Source organism: Branchiostoma floridae, chromosome 5 (genome assembly GCF_000003815.2).
Source record: "Branchiostoma floridae strain S238N-H82 chromosome 5, Bfl_VNyyK, whole genome shotgun sequence".
Lineage (NCBI taxonomy): Eukaryota > Metazoa > Chordata > Leptocardii > Amphioxiformes > Branchiostomatidae > Branchiostoma > Branchiostoma floridae.
Window position 1 is genome coordinate 9367776 of NC_049983.1, and position 20241 is coordinate 9388016.

At 45.2% G+C, this 20241-nt stretch overlaps 2 protein-coding genes across 2 annotated transcripts in view; one reads left to right on the plus strand and one right to left on the minus strand.

Annotated features, from left to right (window-relative positions):
- Nucleotides 1–7: 7 nt before the first annotated feature.
- LOC118416142 (phthiocerol synthesis polyketide synthase type I PpsC-like) lies at nt 8–11725 on the minus strand. Its single transcript, XM_035821219.1, has 8 exons — nt 10856–11725; nt 10179–10316; nt 9316–9413; nt 8550–8710; nt 8061–8264; nt 7224–7405; nt 69–6305; nt 8–28 (listed from the first exon to the last, which is right to left on the minus strand). Exons 1-8 carry the CDS (start codon nt 11723–11725, stop codon nt 8–10), a joined length of 7911 nt encoding a protein of 2636 aa, XP_035677112.1.
- Nucleotides 11726–17395: 5670 nt separating this feature from the next.
- LOC118416143 (synaptotagmin-9-like) overlaps nt 17396–20241 on the plus strand; it is a 69600-nt gene continuing 66754 nt past the window's right edge. Inside the window, exons 1-3 of the mRNA XM_035821220.1 lie at nt 17396–17565; nt 18443–18663; nt 19716–19913. Of these exons, the coding sequence (XP_035677113.1) occupies nt 18481–18663; nt 19716–19913 (381 nt within the window). The 5' untranslated portion in view covers nt 17396–17565; nt 18443–18480. The remainder of the gene's footprint in view (nt 17566–18442; nt 18664–19715; nt 19914–20241) is intronic.

Consider the following 20241-nt stretch of genomic DNA (forward strand, 5'->3'; position numbering starts at 1 on the left):
AGCTTTGTTAGTAGATCGGACCTTGTGTCTAGATCCACAACGATGACTTGTATGTCACAGTTTCGGACAAGCTGCTGAAGTTGTTCAGCTTCATCATGAAGGCAAATAGGAACGAACGTCAAGCCGGCTTTCCAGATTGCAAGAATGACGCAGGGTACCTCTTCAGAAGAGGACAGACAGACACCGACGTTCTCGTGTTTGCCTTTCAGGGCGGACTTGAACCGCATAGCTGCCATCAGGGTCATTGACACAACCGACATAGACGTTGTACTAATACCTGCCGTTTTTGTCACTTGTACGTTTCCACCCTGGCGTTTCAATTCTACAAGTGCGCTGGTCAAATGTTGAACTGATTGGTTCAGCTGACCATAGCTGACATTGTTGTTGCTTGTAATGATAGCCGTGTGTGATGGCGTCCTGGAGACTTGCCTCTCAAAGAGTTTATCGAGACGACCAACAGATTTCAAGACATCGTCCATCGGAAGTATTTCCTCAAGCCCATCCTCGTCTTTAAATGAGATCAACCGCTTTGATCGAAATGTCTTCGGTCCGTTTCTTTTTCGTCTTGGCGGTGCAATGGGACCACTCTCTGGCAATGTCTTCTTGAGCTGGTCGTAGACTAAGTCGCTGATCGACTGAACCGTTGACTCTTGACTCAGTAAGGCGACAACTGGCACGTCTACATTAAGCTGTTTCCTGAATATGCTTTGGGCGTTTAGTGCTAGTTGGGAGTCCATTCCCAAATTAACAATTGATGTGTACATGTTTACCGTCTCGTCCTCTGCGCTCAACAGTTTGACAAAGAGGAGACGCGTGAAGTCCCCAAGTGACTTTTGCTGAGCTCGTTTATCCATCTTACTCAAGTTGCCGACAGTAACACTCGTCACCACGGCAGTGTCGTCTGGGCTTGACTCCGCGGGACCTCCTAGAACCACCTCTAGCCTCTTGAAGTCGGGCAGCTCCTGCAAAAACTGCCTGAACTTTGGTCGGTCGAGATTTACCACTGTAATCTGTGAAGGATTGGCGATGAGGCAAGTCTCCAAGCTCTCACAGATGCAGTCCTTGTCGATTGGAAGAATTCCTATCTGCTCCAGAAACTTCGCAACTTTTCTGTCTCTTTCCAACAGGCCGAGCTGCAAAGCACCCCAGTTGATGACCTGACCGCTTAGCCCCAGCTGGCGACGAAGATGCACTATGCCATCTAGGACAGAGTTTGCAGCCCCGTAGCTTGTCTGTCCGCCATTACCCAGAACGGAGGAAACAGAAGAGAAGCCGACAAAATAGTCCAGGTTTAGATGTCGTGTCGCAAGATGTAAGTTCCAGGTCCCTGAGACTTTTGCACCCATGCCCCTCTGGAACTGCACGTGGTCTTGATTGATCAGAACTCCGTCACTGATGACGACAGCACTGTGAAACACACCCTTCAGTGGAATCCTGGGAAATGAGATATGAAGTTCTTCAAGTGCAGAGTTGACGCTGTCGTAAGACGAGACATCGGCCTGCAGATATATGATTCTTGCTCCGAATGTTTCTTCCAATGTCTTCAGCTCTGCAACGACGTCCTGTTTGGGCTGACTCCTGGACATGATCGCTATGTGGCCGGCACCTCTCTCCGCAAGGAATCTGACGGTGAGGAATCCCAAACCGGTGAGCCCACCGACTACGATGTAGGACGCATCTTTCCGGAAAAGTGTCTGCCTGGTGCAGATCACAGGAAGCTCTTGTCCATCAAGACGTAGGACACGGAGGGACTCACCAGCGACAGATCGATCATTCTCGGTCTCCTTTTTGTGCAAAAGGGAAGATGAGAGGTGACTGTTGGTGACTGGTATCTGAATCATAGCATGCTGAGGTAGGCTGTGAGAGAGCCACTTGAACACCTTTGGCATTATGACCTTCAGGTTCGTCTCTTGAAACACGGTACATGTGCTAACCTGCAGGATCGTCACGTCTGATCTGATCCACATGGGAGACGTTCTGCTGCGTTCTTGATCCGACATCTGCCCACAAATGTACACCACACGACCGTTGGTTGCAATCACATCCGACAGCTGAGACCTCAGCCGCTTCCGTCTTCTGACGACGATTGCAACATCGTACTCTTTCTCCGGGATTCCTGTGTGGCCATGTGCACATGTCATGATTTGACAGGTTGATCGTAATGCGTTGGCTACGGCTGCAATCACTCTCGTCTCGATCATGGCTGATTCTGCATGCTCATCTATCACCACAATCCGCTGCTTGGGCTTGATGTGTAGTTGGTTCACCAAGATCTCCCATGCCAATACAAAATACGACAGACAAGGCGTTTCACACAAACATGGTAGGTCTGCCAACTTGTGGACTACTGGGGCAGGGAGTGAGACGACGGAAGAGGCCACAGCAGGGTAGATGCCCACAACAAAATCTCCAACGTGAAGTTTGCACTTCTCAGGCACCTTGGTTACTGTTCCCACAAAGTCCAGACCAAGTAGGTCCCAGTTCTGGTTGCTGGAAGCTGACCAGTGCACCACCGTTCCATCTTCTGATTCCCGCGTTACTGGATACAAGCTCCCCGGATGCACATGGAACTGTTGAACGTTTACAATGACACTATCTTCAGCACCGGTAGGCGTTGCTTCAACATTACCTTCGTAAACGGCATGGATTCTCAAGGGCTCCATAGTGTCGGCTGTTTGAATCTTCAGTCTGCAACCACTTTCGCCACGATTTGTGCGATACACTGCGCTTTCAGCATGCAGTGTAGATGACTGAATCTCCAAGAAGTATTTCTTACTTCGCACAAACATGATTTCGGTGTAACTATTCAGTTCTCCAGTGACTAGTTCATGCAGAAGCGTATGGGTCTCCCAGTGATCTCCTCTCGACAACTCGACTAGCTGTAAGGATGGGTAGGCAGCCTCTCTGATAGCACAGCGAACCAGGCCCCATAGAGGTGTCCCCGCTAAGTCTATCAGACTGACGGAGCTCTGGTCTTCCAAGAGAGTCGATGGCATTTCCTGCCACATCGAGAACTGGACATTGCGCGTCACGACTTTCAGAGGGATTGTCTGCCCACTGGCTACAGCCATCTTGATCAGCTGCCTTAGACTTGCACAGGCGAGTTGGATTCGGGCGTCCAAAGATTCCGTGTCCGTCGTCTCTGCTTCTAGTAAACTAATACCGCAGCAATGAAGAACAAGATCAACGTCTGCTAGATTGACATTATTGACTTGAAGCATCTTCTGCAGTGCCTGTTCGTCATTCTTGTAATCTATGCTCTCGATGTCCTGGAGAGGGATGAAGACAGATTCGGAGCTGACCAGCGGCTTGATGTGATCCATGATCCCACATTCATCTTCAAGAACGAGACACCTGAGGTGACACGTTTTGTTGATCAGCTCAGGCCCAATCTTCCCCTTCCAGTCAGACGAATAACCTGTCCAACTTGTGGTGTAGAACATGTCCGCAAAGTTACTTGGGCTTCCTTCTTTCCAAAACCTGATGGTCAGTCCCCTCAGCTCAAGTATAATCTGACCATTGGTTCCAACTATGACTCCATTCGATGTCATGGTCCCTGCGGTTCTTCTGCTTTGTTTCACATACACCCACATCTGTTGTTCGGGAGGTTTCACGACTACAACACTTTCAATAGAAACTGGGAGAAAGCTCACTCGACGACCTGCTGACTGTTGTAAGATGTCCAGTCCTAGTAGAAAGTGTGCCTGCAGCAAGCAGTCGTGTATAGCAGGGTGGATACAACAGCTGTGCATCTCCTGTGCCACCAAGTCGTGGACATCGATGAAGGCAATGGCCTCCTTTCCACCAGGTCCGTCTCCATAGCGACATTCCCGCAGTCGGCTGAGCGTAGGTCCGTAGTAGAAACCTGTCGTTTCTATCTTGTTGTACAGATCATCGTGGCTTACAGTATCATTGCAGCGATAGCGGATATCATCTACGTCCAAGTTCTCAATGGTCTGTTGCTTGTCTGGCCCATAGGTGACAGTCCCTCTCGCATGCAGCGCTCGCTCTGTCCGCTCTTCGAAATGGACCAGTTGTAAAGCTTCGTCGTGTTGGAGGCTCACATTGATATCAACCTCTCCCCCCTGACTCACGGTAACTGGTGTAAGGAACTCCACACTTGTCCTGCAGTTGGACACTGGTTGTCGCGGTGTTATGACTTCTATGCACGCTGCTAGTCCCAGTTCAAAGTAGTGGGCACCGGGAACAACAACAGTGTCGTCCAACACGTGATCATACACGTAAGGGGTCGTCTGCTTGCTTATGGAGCACTTGTACAGTGGGGGAGTTGCCGACACATGTGACAAGAACGGGTGAGTGAATCCGCTACTGAGGTCACGGCCTTGGCGTCGAGCTACAGCTTTTTCAGTTTCGAACCACAGTGGTTTTCGAGCAAACTGGTAGCGTGGTACGTCTATTGGAGTGTGCATTCCTTCAACGAAGAAAGCGTCCCAGGTCGGCATTAAACCCGCTTGATACAAATCGCAAAGACTATGTAGGATAGATGCATGCTCTTGGTTTGGCTTGATGGACGCCACGTAGATCAAAATCACCTCAGATGCAATTTGTTTGATGTTGCTTCGCAGAGCAGCTTTTGGTCCGACCTCCATAACGATGTTTTGTTTTCCACGATGTAGGGCTTCTGACATTGCGGTACTGAACATCACCGGTTGCCTAACATTTCTCCCCCAGTATTCTCCGGTAACAAATTCGTCCTCTGTAGCTCTCTTCCCTGTAACAGTTGAGTACAGTTCCACAGTAGGCGGCTGGCCTTGTAGATCTCTCAGCATCGATTCTAGTACCTCTCGGATGGGCTCCATCTGGTGACTATGGTAGGCCGCTTTCACATCCAGCTCTCTCAAAAACAGTTGGCCGGCTAAATCGTTCTCGTTCATCGCCTTCAGAACGGCATGCAGCTCATCGATTGCAGCATCATCGCCCGACACCGTGCAGGAGGTAGCGCTGTTTTCGGCAGCCAAGCCAACTTTACCCGAGACTTTACTGCACATGTCCAGCACCTTCTCTACCGGGAGATTCCCGACAACCAACATCTTCCCGCCGGTGACTTCATTTTGTAGACGTCCCCTGTGGTAGATGACACGTACGGCCTCCGGTAGTGACAGGGTGCCTGAACAATGCGCTGCAGCCACTTCGCCCACTGAATGGCCGAGAATGGCATCTGGTGTGATGCCCCACGACTGCCAAAGGGCGAACAGCGAGACTTGTGTAGCAAAAATGATGGATTGTGCTACAATCGGGACATGGAAGTCCTCTTTATCTGACAGCTTATCAAGTAGAGACCACTCCACGTGTTGACAAAGCAAGTCATCGACTTCAGTCAACTTTCTCCAGAATACAGGTTCTTTGTCAATCAGGTCCAGACATACGCCCTCCCACAACGTTCCTTGTCCTCCGAAAACAAAAATAACACGTTTGTCAGGCCCGACGTCATCCCCACGACCGGTCTTCCGTCTGATTGTCCTTGTGCGCACTGCTCCTTCTATGCCGGAAAGAGCATTCTCTAAAGATTGTTTTATGCCATCAACAGTGCTACCTGACACTGCTAACCTGAAATTGTGATGTGTTCTCCTCACAGTTGACGTGTAAGCCAGCCTTTCAAGCGAGATGTCCGGGTTTTGCTCCAGATGTTCGATCAGGTCCTCAACCGACAGCTTCAAAGATTCCCTTTTCCTTGCAGACACGACCACCACGTACGCCTTTCCCTGCTCTTTGTTGACGTGTTCTGGAGACTCGTCATTGTCTTGGGGGAACTGTTCAACGAGTGCGTGAGAATTTGATCCTCCAAACCCAAAGGAGTTCACGCAAGCCAATCTCCTGTCCTTTCCCCGCAGTGTCCAATCCAGTACCTCAGTCGGCACGTACAGTCGTAGGTGATCAAAGTCTATGTTTGGGTTAGGTCTGTCGAAGTGCACGTTTGGCACGATTTGTTTGTACTTCATCATCAGTAGAACCTTGATGAGACCGGCCAGCCCTGCGGCGGACTCCAGATGGCCGATATTGCCTTTGACAGAGCCTAGAAGTACGGGGTCGTCGTCAGCCTTTCTTGACTTGCCTATGACGTTGCCCAGACTGTTTGCCTCCACTGGATCCCCGACTGGTGTGCCTGTTCCATGAGCTTCGATGTAGTCAATGTGGTCGGGGTCGAACCTGTAGCGTTCTAAGATGCTGCGGAGTAATTTCTCTTGCTGTGACTGTGATGGGGCAGTGATGGGGATGGTGGTGCGACCGTCCTGGTTCACTGCCGTATGAATGACGCCCCAAATGTGGTCGTTGTTTTCTAATGCCTACAGAATGCACATAACGGAAGGAGCTTTCCTTTTATTCGATTGAGGAACTGTTCTTGGGTTTCAATCATATGCGATGACTCTGCACTCTAACTCACACTATGTAGCTACCGCAACTGTTTTGCTTCTGAGTGCTTCTTGTTCTGGTATTTACATTTTCGTTCTTTGACGCAAACTTTGCCATGCACCTACATTTTCTCTTTGAGGGGGGGGGGGGGTATGCAGATCATATGTGTAGATAGTACTATACCAATGTACCTACCAAGTAGCCTTACCCAAAACTTTATCTCATATTGTATCTATTACCTTTTTTGTGCCATAAACTTATTTCAACCTGTTTCATAAAGTATTGTATTTTGGGCTCCATTACGTTAACAGGAAAAACGGTAAATGCTTTGAGCTGAGTCCAGAATAGAAAATGTCGAATAGGATGTTTGGATACAGCCTCTTTGTCATTTTCATTCTAAATGTATGAAGGGGCATGCGTAAGGGGACATATTGGCCAGTTACCCAGAAAAATCTATATTCAGAACTACTGCGTCATTATTGAACACATAAAAACTGACAATTTATTCTTAAGTTTATTCTATGCATCTCATTGCAGGGTACTAAATGTGGAAAACACCACGATGTTAGATTTGAATTACAAATTTACACGCCATCTTGCCACTTGCGCTATTTTTTAACTTCCAAAAAAACGTCGCGCTTGCTTGTGTCACCTCTAGGTTCGCTTGTGTCACCTCTATAGGTTCGCTTCCGTCACCTCTAGGTGCCCCGGGGTCACGTCTGCGTTGTCGAACCCCGAAGCGACGCAAGCGTGACGCGAGTCTAGTGAGAGGGGACCTTAAACCACTAGTGGACCATACCACATCTTACATGGGTGGGGGCCAAACCAACTATACAAATAGTGTTGCTTACCTTGCTAAGCTTTTTAAGTATGACGACACCACATCCCTCCCCGCGGGCGTAGCCGTCAGCTGCAGCCGAGAAGGGTTTGCACCGTCCTTCGGGAGAGGCCATGCCCGCTCGGCACAGCGACACGAACATGTTCGGCCGGAGAATGAAGCTCACACCCCCACAGACAGCCATGGAGCAGTCGCCTGAAATGATTTGTGTGTATATAAAGGGGTAGAACGGCAAAGAGTGTACACACTCTATTTTGATAAAAAGTGCTGCTAAACCTCAGAACTAAATATTCAGACCATTCTTTGCCAGGCTTAGTTTGTCTTATGTTCACCTTCAGTAAGACTGTAAGAAACAATCGTCGCAAGTTTATATTGTCATTCTTGTTTAAAGAGGAAACAAGAGCGCAGTAGACCCATGTCCTGTCTATGCGCCCTCTACCCTGGAGAGCAGGTCCTACGGCAGGCATAAAAATCTGAATGACCAGGAATAAGGTGGGGTGACATCCTAGCCTCTACCAGGCCCCTTAGGTCGCAAACTGTACTCCTCGGCCAACCAACTCCTCCGGTGTGTTTTTTGTCAATTTGGTCAATTTCTACTATTTTTCCAGCGATCTGGTAGCCTGGCATTCAGCCGTATTGTGCTTTGGTCGCTCCCCTGAAGGAGGAAGCAGTATCATAGGGGAGCGACCAAAGCACAACACGGCTGGATTCCAGGCTAGCGATCTGGGGAGCCTAGTAGAGACTAGTGACATGTGGCCACAGGCCAAAATCAATGCGCGCCCGGATGTCATCCACAGAATTAAGTCAGCGTGGCCTAAGCTAAGCTTGACGTCAGCAAAATTGCAAATACCTGTCTTGATAGCTTGGCAGCCGAGATGCACAGCGTACAGTCCTGACGAGCAGGCGGTATCCACGGTGAGGGCCGGCCCGGTCAGGTTGAAGGTGTAGGCCACCCTTGCCGCCACCAGAGAGGTAGCTGTCCCCGTGATCGTGTGGTTGGTCATCTGTGTCAGGTCTATGTCACCATCCAGTAGATACTCAGTGTTCATCAGGCCTGTTGGAAAAGATTATATGGTGTACATCACTTAAAAATTGTTGAATTTTGGATTTTTTTAACATGGGTTTTTAAAATGTAGACTTTAGGTTGCTGTGTCACGAAATAGCCAACTGATCTGGAATTAGGTATATGGCACTAGGAATGGAAAATGGGTTATACTAGTCCATTTTCATAGATGGTGTTTCATAGATGGTGTTCCGGAAGAATCTATTTTTGTATGGTGCAGTGAGATACCACCTATAGCTACAATGTATGAATTAGTAGTAGCTTAGTTATTCTTACCAACGAAGACACCGGTGTCGCTGCCATGCAGTTCGTCCATTGTGATGCCGGCATTTTCAAACGCCTTGTACGAACACTCCAGCATGAAGCGCTGCTGGGGATCCATTCGTGATGCCTCCTCGTCCCTCAGGCCGAACAGGCTTGGATCGAACATCTTGTATCTGGAACGTTTTGAATCAGTTAAGAAAAAAAAAACTGTTATGCACTTAATGTATCATGTAATACGAAAGTTACTGTACTTACGCGTTGTGATATTTGTAAGTTGGGACATAGACTGGTTTATTGAATTGAAACTCATTGCAGCCAAAAAGCTGAACTGCGACATGTACAATTACGAACATATTGCATACGTTACAGGTAAAATACGTCAATCAAATTATATACTAGTACTTGTGCCCCCAATTTACAACACATGATAAAATGCAATAGCCAATACTCATCAATGCTAAGTAAATCTTGAGAAGCAAACAGTGTTTAATAATCGTGCACCATATTACAATATTTTATTCGAGGCTTTTTTATGAATATTTTTTTCTTGAGTCACTGTGCTGTTTTCTGAACTGGTTACCATACCTACCACGACATCATTGACTGAAACAATTGGATTACCTTGGGACGAAATCTTTGAGTCTGTGGAATGATATTTTGATGCCGCCATGTTCAATAACAGGAGAATGGTGTATTTTGGGTGCAAAGGTGCATTTGTGTGTTAAATGAATATAATACTATCAGTGTTGTAGAATACAAAAAGAAAAGGAAGTTATACCCTTGGACAAACCCCGCCCTCTGCACGAATATTTTCCCGGGTGCGTTCTTGTCCGGACTGTACCAGGCGTCCTGGCTCCATCGGTCAGGTGGGATTTCCTGAAGGAAAAATTGACACGAACGATATCTTATTTGTCCCGGACGTATTGCTAAGGAAATACCTTTCCGGAAACAAACGCATTTATTCAAGTTTTGTCGATTAAAAAAAAGCATTTGACTCCGTTGTACCAGGTGTACTGGCTCCTCCTGTCAGGTGGGATCAGGAGGAAAACAACACATTTGTCTTTGAACAGGTCCTTGGAACAAAGTCATATTCATGCGGAAACTCACATGTGCAGAGTAACGATGGAACTGTCGTATCAGCACGGGTTTGACAAATATTTCTTGAGTCATTCATTATTGGTTACGCTTGTTACGGATGGATTTTGATAGGCGCTCAGTACAAGCGGGTGCTCTTTTGTATCAACATAACTCTGTTATAAATAGTGGTAGAACAACATTGTTACAACGACTTAAAGATAAGTTGGTGTGTTGCACCGAAGGGCGGTTACTTCGGCTATAGCTATACCGATACAGATACGGAAAAGAAATGTTAGATTGTAGTGGTATTGGTAGTAGTGGTACTAGATTTTCTGACATGTATAATCAAACCTTCTGCCATAATCCGAGTACTGATACCGGTAAGCTGAGGTTTATATGACGTGCAAAACAGCATATATAATGGGAAATAATTTTGATCTACGCTCTGCAATTAGCAAAATTAGAATCAGAGCCCACCCCCTAGAAATAGAGAAAAGGTGGTACAAGAAGCTACCTGTGTGCGAAAGAATGTGCAAGGTAAAGAAACTAAAAGTGCTATCGTACCTCCATACAGTCCTCCCCGTTAACCAGGACTCTCCAGAAGTCGTCCGGGCTGTCTGCGTGCGGGAACCGGCACCACAGACCCACGATGGCGATAGAGTCCTCCGGCGGAACCGCCATGGTGGTGGTCTGTGAGAGAACCTGGCAGGAGCAATGTTGTCAGTCACAACTTTCCAAAAGACAAAATCTGTCAATCAATTATAAAGAAATCTTTATTGACACGACAAAAGTACAGCGACTTTCGTAAGGTCTACATGTATTACAACTACTTACAGTACAACTAAACTTACAAATATGGATATCTATAACAGTTAGGTATGAATAAATCAACATATTGGATCTAGCATGTCATTTACACTATTGGTTAGTAGTAGATTGGTTTATTCATTCAATTCAACAAGAATGACAAATTAAAAGCGGTCTTGCAGCCCAAAGGGCTGAATTGCACTGCTTGACAGTCTTTTTGTATGTTATTTTACACAAAAATTATTATAGGATAAGCAAATGCGGAGTAAACAAATTATTACAATTTAAAATGCAAAACAATAATACGCAACACCGTCGTTAAAAGTAAATTTGAGCTATTTACAACAACATCATACATTGATGGGCTATGTGTTGATCAAGCGTGCCATATATGGGACGGCGCTGTTTCTATATCGCTCTGTTCTACAATGAACCAAGTCCAAGTTGTTTGAGGAGCGGGTCTGTCTGCCACTAATACTCTGTCTGTCCGGTGGCAGGAGATGACGGTACTGGCTGGATGTTAGAAGGGACTTAGCAAACTTAAGTGTCAAGTTCTCACGCCTCTGGTGAAGTGAGGGTAGGCCAAGCTGTGAGCAGGCTTCAGCATAGCTGGTGTAGTTAGCTCCCAGGATTATCCGCACTGCTCTGCGTTGGATTCTCTCGAGTTTGTTGGACAGGGATGTTGGCAGCCCGGGATGCCACACCGGTGCTGCATACTCGATGATCGGACGGACGTAGGTGGTGTACACGATCACAAGGTCTTCAATTCCGATGTGGAAGTGTTTGAGTTTTCTGAGAAAGAACAAACGCTGACTGGATTTAGAGTACATGTAGTCCACGTGGGCATTCCACTTCAGGTTATACTGCATTAAGACGCCAAGAATCTTCATGGTTTGAACCTGTCGTAGTTCGTTGTTGTTGATTTTGAGGGGCGGCAGTATGGATACTGATTTGCTGAACTTCACATGTAGAACTTGGCATTTTCCAGGATGTAGTACCATACTGTTTTCACCAGACCATTTCTCTAGGTCAGAAAGGTCGTTTTGCAGGGACGAAGGTGTTACGGTGGGGTTTCTGATCTCTAACAGGTTTAAATCGTCCACAAATTTCCATCTTTTGGCTGAGATTTGACGCGCCGCACTGTTGATGTAAGCCACAAAAATCAGAGGCCCAAGAAGAGTTCCCTGGGGTAGGCCGCACGTTATGGTGGCACTGTCGGAGAGGGTTCCTTGATAGCGGACGACTTGGCGTCTCCCCGTGAGGAAGTCAATGATCCACGACGTAAGAGACGGACGCAGACCCATCTCCATCAATCGGGTTACAGCGATGGTGTGGCTTACCCGATCGAACGCTTTGCTGTAGTCAGTAGATACCAGTGAGCACAGGGTTCCCGGTTTGTCTGACGCCTTGTACAGATCGTTGGTTAAGTCCAGCAGGCAGTGCGTAGTCGACCTCCCTTTCAGGCATCCAAACTGTTGGGGGTCGATCTGAGGTAGTATGTCAGACAGAGTCCACTGTGTGATGAATCCTTCAGCGATTTTGGCCAACAGGGAAGTCAATGATATTGGGCGAAGTTGATCGACAGAGGGCGGTTTTGTTTTGGGCACCGGCACCACGATCGCACTTTTCCACTCGTCAGGTACTTTCCCCTGTAGAAGAGACGAGTTGATGACGTCAGAAAGTGGTCCACTCAGTTCATATGCAAATTCCCTGAGGAGTTTTCCCGGGATACCGTCCGGTCCAGCAGCTTTCCTGGTTTTTACTTTCTGGTTCTACGGTCTAGGCAATCGTGGATATATCTGTCTACTTGTACACAGTGAGGGATATCGCCTCCCAGAATGTAGTTGAATTTATCTATCGAACAGAGAGTAGCAAATTCTTTAGAGCAAGTGGAAAGTAATGTGAACAGCTCTGTGCGTTTGTCATTATATCGTGAACAATCCATAACAAAGTGACGTTCGTCTTCGATCTTATTTGAGCAGAATGGACAAAACCTCTGGTCACGGGGAATTTTAGTATATCTTCCGGCTTCTATATTTAGTTTGTGACTACAGATTCTTATCTTTGTAATTGCTCTACGAAGTTCAAAACTGTGTACATTCGAAAGATACTTTTTTGTCCGTATCTTTCATTTAGCGTAGAATAAATGGAAAATTTTTAGTTATTCTGGATAGAAGAATTTCTTGTATGTATATATCCTGTAGACGGAGTCGTAATTGGTCGATTAGCATATCAACATGAAGGGGGCGTGGCCGCCACACACGCCTAGGACCCCCCTAGGCAGCATGAATTAATTTTAATTGTTGTTTTGCATGGTTTGACAACGATCCTATGTTTCTTCTTGTCAGTGATTAGATTAAGGTATGTTATATTGTCTATCTATAGGTAGCATCTCATTGCACTTAGGGCACCGGTGCGGCACTGCGGGGTTCGTTCACAGCGGCACTGTTGTGGTATTTTCGCCGACTTTTCTTTATAATTTGGATATTGCGTAATACGTAAAAATATAACAACAAAATACACAAAACGAAAGAAAATTCGTTCTTTATCTCTGAAATTCGTGTGTGCAGTGAGATACCAACCTAAGTAATAATTCAACTGGGAAGGTATGTTAAAACGCACTCAGAAAGTATAATTTTAGCATATTGGGTAACATGCATTGGCATAATACCGGCCATAAGGCATAATACCGGCCGATAAAAAATAATGCAATTTAAAGAGATCTACACATGCAACAATAGTTATTTCTGAGGTATGCACACTTCAGACATCCAGGTGTCCAATACATCATTTACAAAGCATCGATTACAATGCATTCGAAGACAACAAGGCGAAAAGTTTTCAGTATCTTTTTCGGGACAGGCAGCTCGTCGTGGGACGAACACACCGTCACATTCATTGCCAGATTTGTAGATAATAATCACATGTGCTCACGGCACAAGACGAACATGATTCAACAGCAATCTTGAATTTCTGTTGGTGACCTACAACTCATGTAAAAGTGCGAAGAACCGTATCGTTGCATAATAGCCCGGATCTACGACTGAATGGGCAAAATTGAACGTACGCAGCCATTTTCCCGCCATTTTCATATCTACGCTAGCAGTAAAGTGTTACGTCACAGCGGTTGTGACAGGCAAAAGTTAACGGTGCACACACCAGTTCTTCCGCGACAGGGTCCGAGCTAGTGCGCGAGAAAAAAGTGACGAAAGGCTTCCGAGGGCCCATGTTTGAGTTGACATTTCTCATTATTTCCTGCGAAATGACATTCAACGGTTACATGGCTGAAAAGCGTAGGAAATGGTGTGTTTTCGGTGCAAATTGTGTTTTGGTCCGCGTCTTACTATCGGGATATTCCTACGCCTGAATGTGATTAGGCTCGTGACCTAGATTGACCTCTGAAGCGCTGTGTTAAGCCCAGTTGTAATGCCGCGCGCCGTGGATGATTAAAAAAACTGTAGTACTAGAATTTTCTTTATAATTAGCTGGATTACTCGTTAGGTTTTGCTCTTTCTGACAGTAGCAGTCGTGTTTGCCGGGAAAATCATCTTCATGTTTTTCTTTCAATGCCAAAATGCCCGATTTTTTGCATTATTTTTTACATGAAAATAATGTTTTTTCCCTCTAATTTTTTAAAATCAGAGAAGTTGAAGGATCGAAACTTAGTTTGTCTTGTAGCTAAAGGAATATGCTTTCACCAGATATACAGTTATTTTGCTTCAGGATAATTCCCTGGTAGAGCTGGTCGCTAGACTTTAGGGTATGCCGCCTCCAATTGAAACCCCAAATAAACTGGTGTGTGCCCCCTTAAATGAAAATTCTTGACAGTATACGTCCGTTTTCTTATGACATTTTGTATGCTCATGCAGGTTTATGTTTTATGCATTTAGTAACAGAAAATGAAGGAACATGGAGGATGTATAAAGGTACATAGCGACAGTTAATTGTGCCGTGTTTCTTCCGGCCGGTATTTTGTACCCCCTCTGAACCACGCGCCCGTTCGCCGTGTAATTCCGCGGCGTGTTACAAGTACAATATTACGCTTTTAGCAAGACAAGAGTGGCAGAAAAGTTACACAGAAGAAGTGGCAAGGGTAAGCTATAACAGCAACATGTAACTGGAGAAAATGATGCGTTGACAATTTGTCAAATCAGTATGGCTAGAGAAATCGTCATAAACGTGCCGGTATTATGATAATAGATGTTACATCCCCTACGGGTACATGTGCACTTATGATCTATAGTATAGGAATCCTGCTGTCTGGTCAGTTTGCTACAATACTGTTTTGGACAAGGCCATCACATCGCCTTTTATGCATTGTGACATGCCTGGAGGCACTCTCTCTAGCGCTTACTGAGCACGGCAAATTTCCAAGGCCAAGAAGATTACAGAATTGAAGGCGGCGTTTGTTGAGCAACATATTAAGAAGACGGTATATTGGGGGGTGGGTGGGTGGGGGTGTTAAGAAGTTTGAAAAAGCTTGTGTGGCCTTGACGGGATCGAGGATACCGATTGGTTGGTCTCTAACGTGGCCGACAAGTACAAGCCTTGATTTAGCTGCGGCTTTAACCGTGCAATACTCCGACTTTACCTGCCTTTAGATCCCTTGTGATTTGAGCCAAGTTCTCCGGAACACAATGAGTGTCAGGCTGTTTATCATTGTGTGTAAATTGACGTGGTTTGTTTGTGAGTCGGCTATTCCATAATCAATGGACCCCCCCAACAAAAAAACTGCGTGACGGCAAGGCAAAAGTTAATGTGGTAACCCTTGATTCTAGTGAAAGTCTTCTTCATTGCGTAAACTACAAGGGTTCTCTGACTTGCAAACATTGCGAGGGCACATTTCATGGCCTGATCTGACACAGCGACACTGTATCAATAGCAGTATGACTTCTGTGGTCAACTCACAAAGTAGACGTGATCGGAAAAAGACGATTGCATTCGGTGATGTCCTGAAATTCAGTGCTGCTAAGAAAAGACTACTCTCCCTACCTTACTCATACATGACTGAAGAGCATCGATACTTACCCTACAACTTTATCCACGAGGCATTGGTGACAGAAGAAGTACCTGCTCCTTCTGTTTATGTGTCCGCACGTCTCATCCGTTATTTGAGACAGCTAGAACCCATGTGGAGGGTCAGTTGAAGCAAAGAGAATTTTTCACAAAGTATAAGAACCTCTTGCGATGACACAGCAGGCTAGCTGTAAGCGCACAAAATGGCCCCTGAAGGTCTTCTACTTACTTACGAGATCAACCAGTTGAACAACTTCATGGCAGGGCTCTGGCCTTGAGTTCCCATTTGTCAACAATGTTGCCATTAATAAGTTGTTTTTTTTTTTCGTTCAGTGTCCCAGCCTCAAAAGGGTAAGTATTGTCTTTTGGCTTGTCTGAATGTTTCCTCACTGCAGTTTTCTCAAATTGCCTTGATTCATTGTCGCACTTTGCAGAAGTGAACCGCATTTGATGCCACCCAAGGCCCTATGTTCACAATCCCATGACCACCCTGGTCGGGTGTGCCGAAAGTGCGAAATGGAACGAATATTAATAGGAACGAAATGGAATGAAAAGGAACGAAAAGAAACGAAATGGGAGGTACAGAAAGTGCAAAACGGAACGAGATAAACGACATTTAACGAAGTATGAAGCAAACTGAAATGAAATGAAATCATATCTCTGGAGACAAAAGATGCAGCAAAAAAAAAAAACACACACAAATATTCAGTGTTTGTATAGGGGTTGTTTGGGGTTTTATGATGGTGGATTTTTGGCGGGGTACGTGGTCAACGAAAGGACAAAGAATGACTAAAATAACAGTGCGAAATCATAGCTGCAAGCCGTTTTTCTGTTGCCTCTTGTGTCTCTTTTGACCGGTACTCCTGCACTTTTACCCTCTCGTGTACCCGTCGTGCCTCAGCAGCTTCTGATGTTGATTGCGCTATTTTCCCATCCTACAAGCAACTTTCTGTTTCCGTCTTGGTTCCACACTCCTCAGTGATAGCCTGGGTACCATACGGGTAGTAGTTCGCTCCTGTGTTCGCTCTTGCAAGATTTGGACGATTCCAGACGTTAACGTACGTGGTCAAGGATCTCAGCTGGAACAGCAGAGAAGCGACTGTATATAACGTTAATGTATAATTCACGCCGGAGCGAACTACATTTCGAATGGTGTCCAGGCTACACTCCTGAACTTTGACAGAGGCATGGTTGACACTGTATTTCCCTCTTTGGCAGTAGTAAAGACTCAGGCAGTTCGACACACAATTATCCGAAGAGACCAAATGAAAATGAAATTATTGCAATTCCAAAACTAGCCGCCAATGGACCAAAACTAATGTAACTTCTTCCAGGGCAACACTTCAAAAATAATAGCAATCCACCATGAGGTATTTCACATAAGTTTACTTAAAAAATAAAAGTAAAACACCCTCTGAAGTACCATGGTCAGTTTGCAGCATGATACAGAGATGAATAGAGATGTGCTCTGGTAATGATAGTTTTCTTTGTCAAAGAAATGGTAATCTTATTCTGTTATTAACACCGATACCACTATTAAAATGAATCAAATAATGTATCACTTCACAAAGGAATAAAATTCTTTGTTGGTTATAGATGTTCAATGTAACTGTTATGTCAAGTTTTGTCGCTGTAGTTCTTGGTTAATGTAGGCCTTGTTTGTTCTTTCACATGCTAACATATAACTTAAACGTTACATTTGTAGTGTGCAGTGAATGCCATACAATGTATATAGAATTTACTTGCTCAATAGTCTACAAAGTTTCGTGAAAAAGTTAAGTTCTTGTTGTTGTTGTTGTTGATGTCCACGTCTTATATATTTCGCTAGACGTGAACGTGGTGCTGAGTGTCTCTTGGTACAGTAGATTTTGATGAAAAGTCTCTAGGTAAATTGTCCAGCGCTGGCGAGCCCAATGTTAGTATTTTGTTCCTATATCGCTAGGGGGCGCTGCTGTACCGCGAAGATAATCACCTTGTTTCCAAGAGACGAGGAAGCTTTGACGTCAGAGCAAGAGCGGGAGACGAGGACAGTTTCCTTCGTGAAATAACGAATGGAGACACAAATCTTGAGTACCAGGGGCAGTATCGTGTAGTGTTCCATAGTGCAGAACGATCTATATACAACCAGGTAAGATCAGAGGTAACCTGAAGACTTTCTAGTGCTCGCAAGTGGCAATCTGTGCACTTGAAAAGAAAAAGAAAGATGGCGGCCAATGAAAACTTTCTTGTCAGTAGTTTATACAACTTGGACCCGGTGTTTGCAGACGGGTCAGAACTGTTACAGGTTTCTTCGGTACAGTTTTGTAAGTCCTGAACAGAATTGTATGGTCAGATTTGAGGTTAGAACCCGAATTTTACCGTAAGATGGTCACAAAGTCGTTGAAACCTCGTGCAGGCATGCAGGCGTCGGTTGAACTGTTACACAAAAATTATCTGCAAGAGGAGTAGAGCTCAAGATGGTACATTTCGATGGCCATGTTTACGCATGAACGTCAGACGGCGTAAAGTGGGTAGTAAAGTCGACTACTGTGTTGCGTAAAGATAGCCAGACTGTTTAAGACTAATTTGCTTTATATTTTCACATTTCCCCCCCCCCCCAATCCTGATCTCAAATTTCGCTTTCTTTTTCCTTTATTATTAATTGAACAGATCATGATTTAAATCCTCTTGTCAGATTATGATTTAAGTCTTCTTCATACTTTATGTCTGCTCCTGAGTCAATGTCAGCAGCTTTCACCTTTGACATGCGTACGCTCAACTGTGAGCATGCCTATACGAGCAATCGTGATGATGTCACGGTGACGTAGTGGTAGGCAAAAAGCAGGTGTTTGGCGAATGATTGATCTACATATTAACACGTAATTTGGTCTGCTAATTGAAATATCAGTTTTTAATCCAATCTACTGGTGTCCAGGTAGGCACCAGTCGCCGAATACCCCGGATATAAACAACAACAGTCATGATTCACTTTCTTTTGTAATAACATTTTGATCTCTTTGTTCCAGATCTGTCGGCAGTACAGGTCCTTCTCTCACACTGCACCATGGGTAATGGGGCATCGGAGCCAGCGGTTGGTCAAAGGTCACCTGACAATGACACGAAGAACCCAGAAGTGATTGAGGGAATGGCTCGAGTCATGACGACGGCTAAAGAGCGACGGACCGCGAATCGGAATGTCTTCACAAGGGAAGAGCAGGAGGAAGAAGAGGAAGAATACAATTATAAGGTTACTGTAAATGCATTTAAGTTCGCAGGGACTTAATTTCGCGTAAGCGGGAAATTTGAGTGTTCGCGGTGGTTTCAAGTTCGCGGTAGTGCCATACACTGTAGTCACATACTGTAATGGAAAAATGTTCGAGGTGGTTTTAAGTTCGTGGTAAGACTGCCTCGCGAAAATCACAAACAGTATTTTGTCATGTAGCACTGGAGTTAAGTGACGTTCTTCCCAAACTTTTTCTTGTCAGGTTCTTTTTGTCTTGATGATTGTCCTATCAATTGTGTTGTGATAGCATTTATTGTGTTATTTTCAAAACTTAGGAGTCTTTATTAGCAATGTGTGTCTATTTGGCAAGAATGCTGTCCCAACCATGACTAAGTCTGTATGCCCCCTCATCCTAGTTCATGACTGATTTCCATACAGCCTCCTTTGTCCAATCTGTTGTGTTTCTAGGTTTTTGTTCGCAGCATAACTCAAGAACCTCTCTTTGGATTATTGTATTGGTATGTGGGCAGGTGTTGGGGAGACCAAGGTCAAAGTTGATTTTGGACCCCTGGTGTGTGACCTTGGTACTGCAGCAGAAATTCCTTTTTTTGTATCTTTTCGCTTCGATATGCTGTGGTCTTGATTTTTTGGTGGCAGATAGCTTGTGATGTAAGGAATATGTGGCATATGTTTGGGCCCCCCCCTAGTAGCTTGCTCTGGAACTGCAGGGGAGTTTTTTATTCCTGTTTTGTGTACCTCCAGGAGAGTGTATCTTTTGACCTGAATGTGCTACATGGTCTTGATTTTTTGGTGGCAGATAGTTTGTGATGTAAGGAAGAAGTGGTGTATGTTTGGGCCCCCTAGTACCTTGCTCTGGAACTGCAGGGGAGTTTTTGATTTCTGTTTTGTGTTTGTCTCCAGGAGAGTGTATCTTTTGACCTGAACGTGCTGTGGTCTTGATTTTTTGGTGGCAGATAGCTTGTGATTTAAGGAATACATGGTGTGTGTTTGGGTCCCCTAGCAAGTTGCTCTGGAACTGCAGGGGAGTTTTTGATTTCTGTTTTGTGTACCTCCAGGAGAGTGCAGTGATCCTGACCCAGCTGTTTAAGAAGATGGACCCTGCAGTGATGAAGAGTATCGGAGACGTGATGGGTGAACTGAAGGTGTCAATCAAGTACAAGTCCGACCAATCGCTGCTGCTGGTAAAGGTGGTAGGGGCACGAGACCTGTCGCCAAAGGACCTTCGGGGAAAAGTTGCCAATGCATTTGTGCAGGTGTGTGTGTTATTAAGCATTCTATGGATAGTTTTTAAATCAGTTTATTATGCATTTTGACAAACTGACTATAGCTAAACCAGTGCTGTCTCCAGGACCCGTCCCTCCGTCCCTGGACGGAAATTTACTCGTCGGGACGGAAAAAAAATTCACCCATTCCGTCCCAAAAAATCTTAGTATTATGACATAAAAATGCAGTTTTGTTAGCTTAAAAAGGCAGATTCAATAACTAAAATAGGCTTCCGACTTCAAATTTAATCGACTTTTCCTTCACCACGCCTCCACTTTCCAAGCCGCGAAATAAACATTGTCTCATGCGGCCCCGACA

What these genes read in the sequence shown, in the direction of transcription:
- LOC118416142 (XM_035821219.1), bottom strand. Translation starts at nt 11,725, where the DNA reads ATGGGTCTGCGTCCGTCTCTTACGTCGTGGATCATTGACTTCCTCACG. An exon ending in AGGGCGGGGTTTGTCCAAGG is followed by an intron (nt 8,711 to 9,315) that starts GTATAACTTCCT and finishes AAAACGTTCCAG; the next exon opens with ATACAAGATGTTCGATCCAA. An exon ending in CTGCCAAGCTATCAAGACAG is followed by an intron (nt 7,406 to 8,060) that starts GTATTTGCAATT and finishes AAATCATTTCAG; the next exon opens with GCGACTGCTCCATGGCTGTC.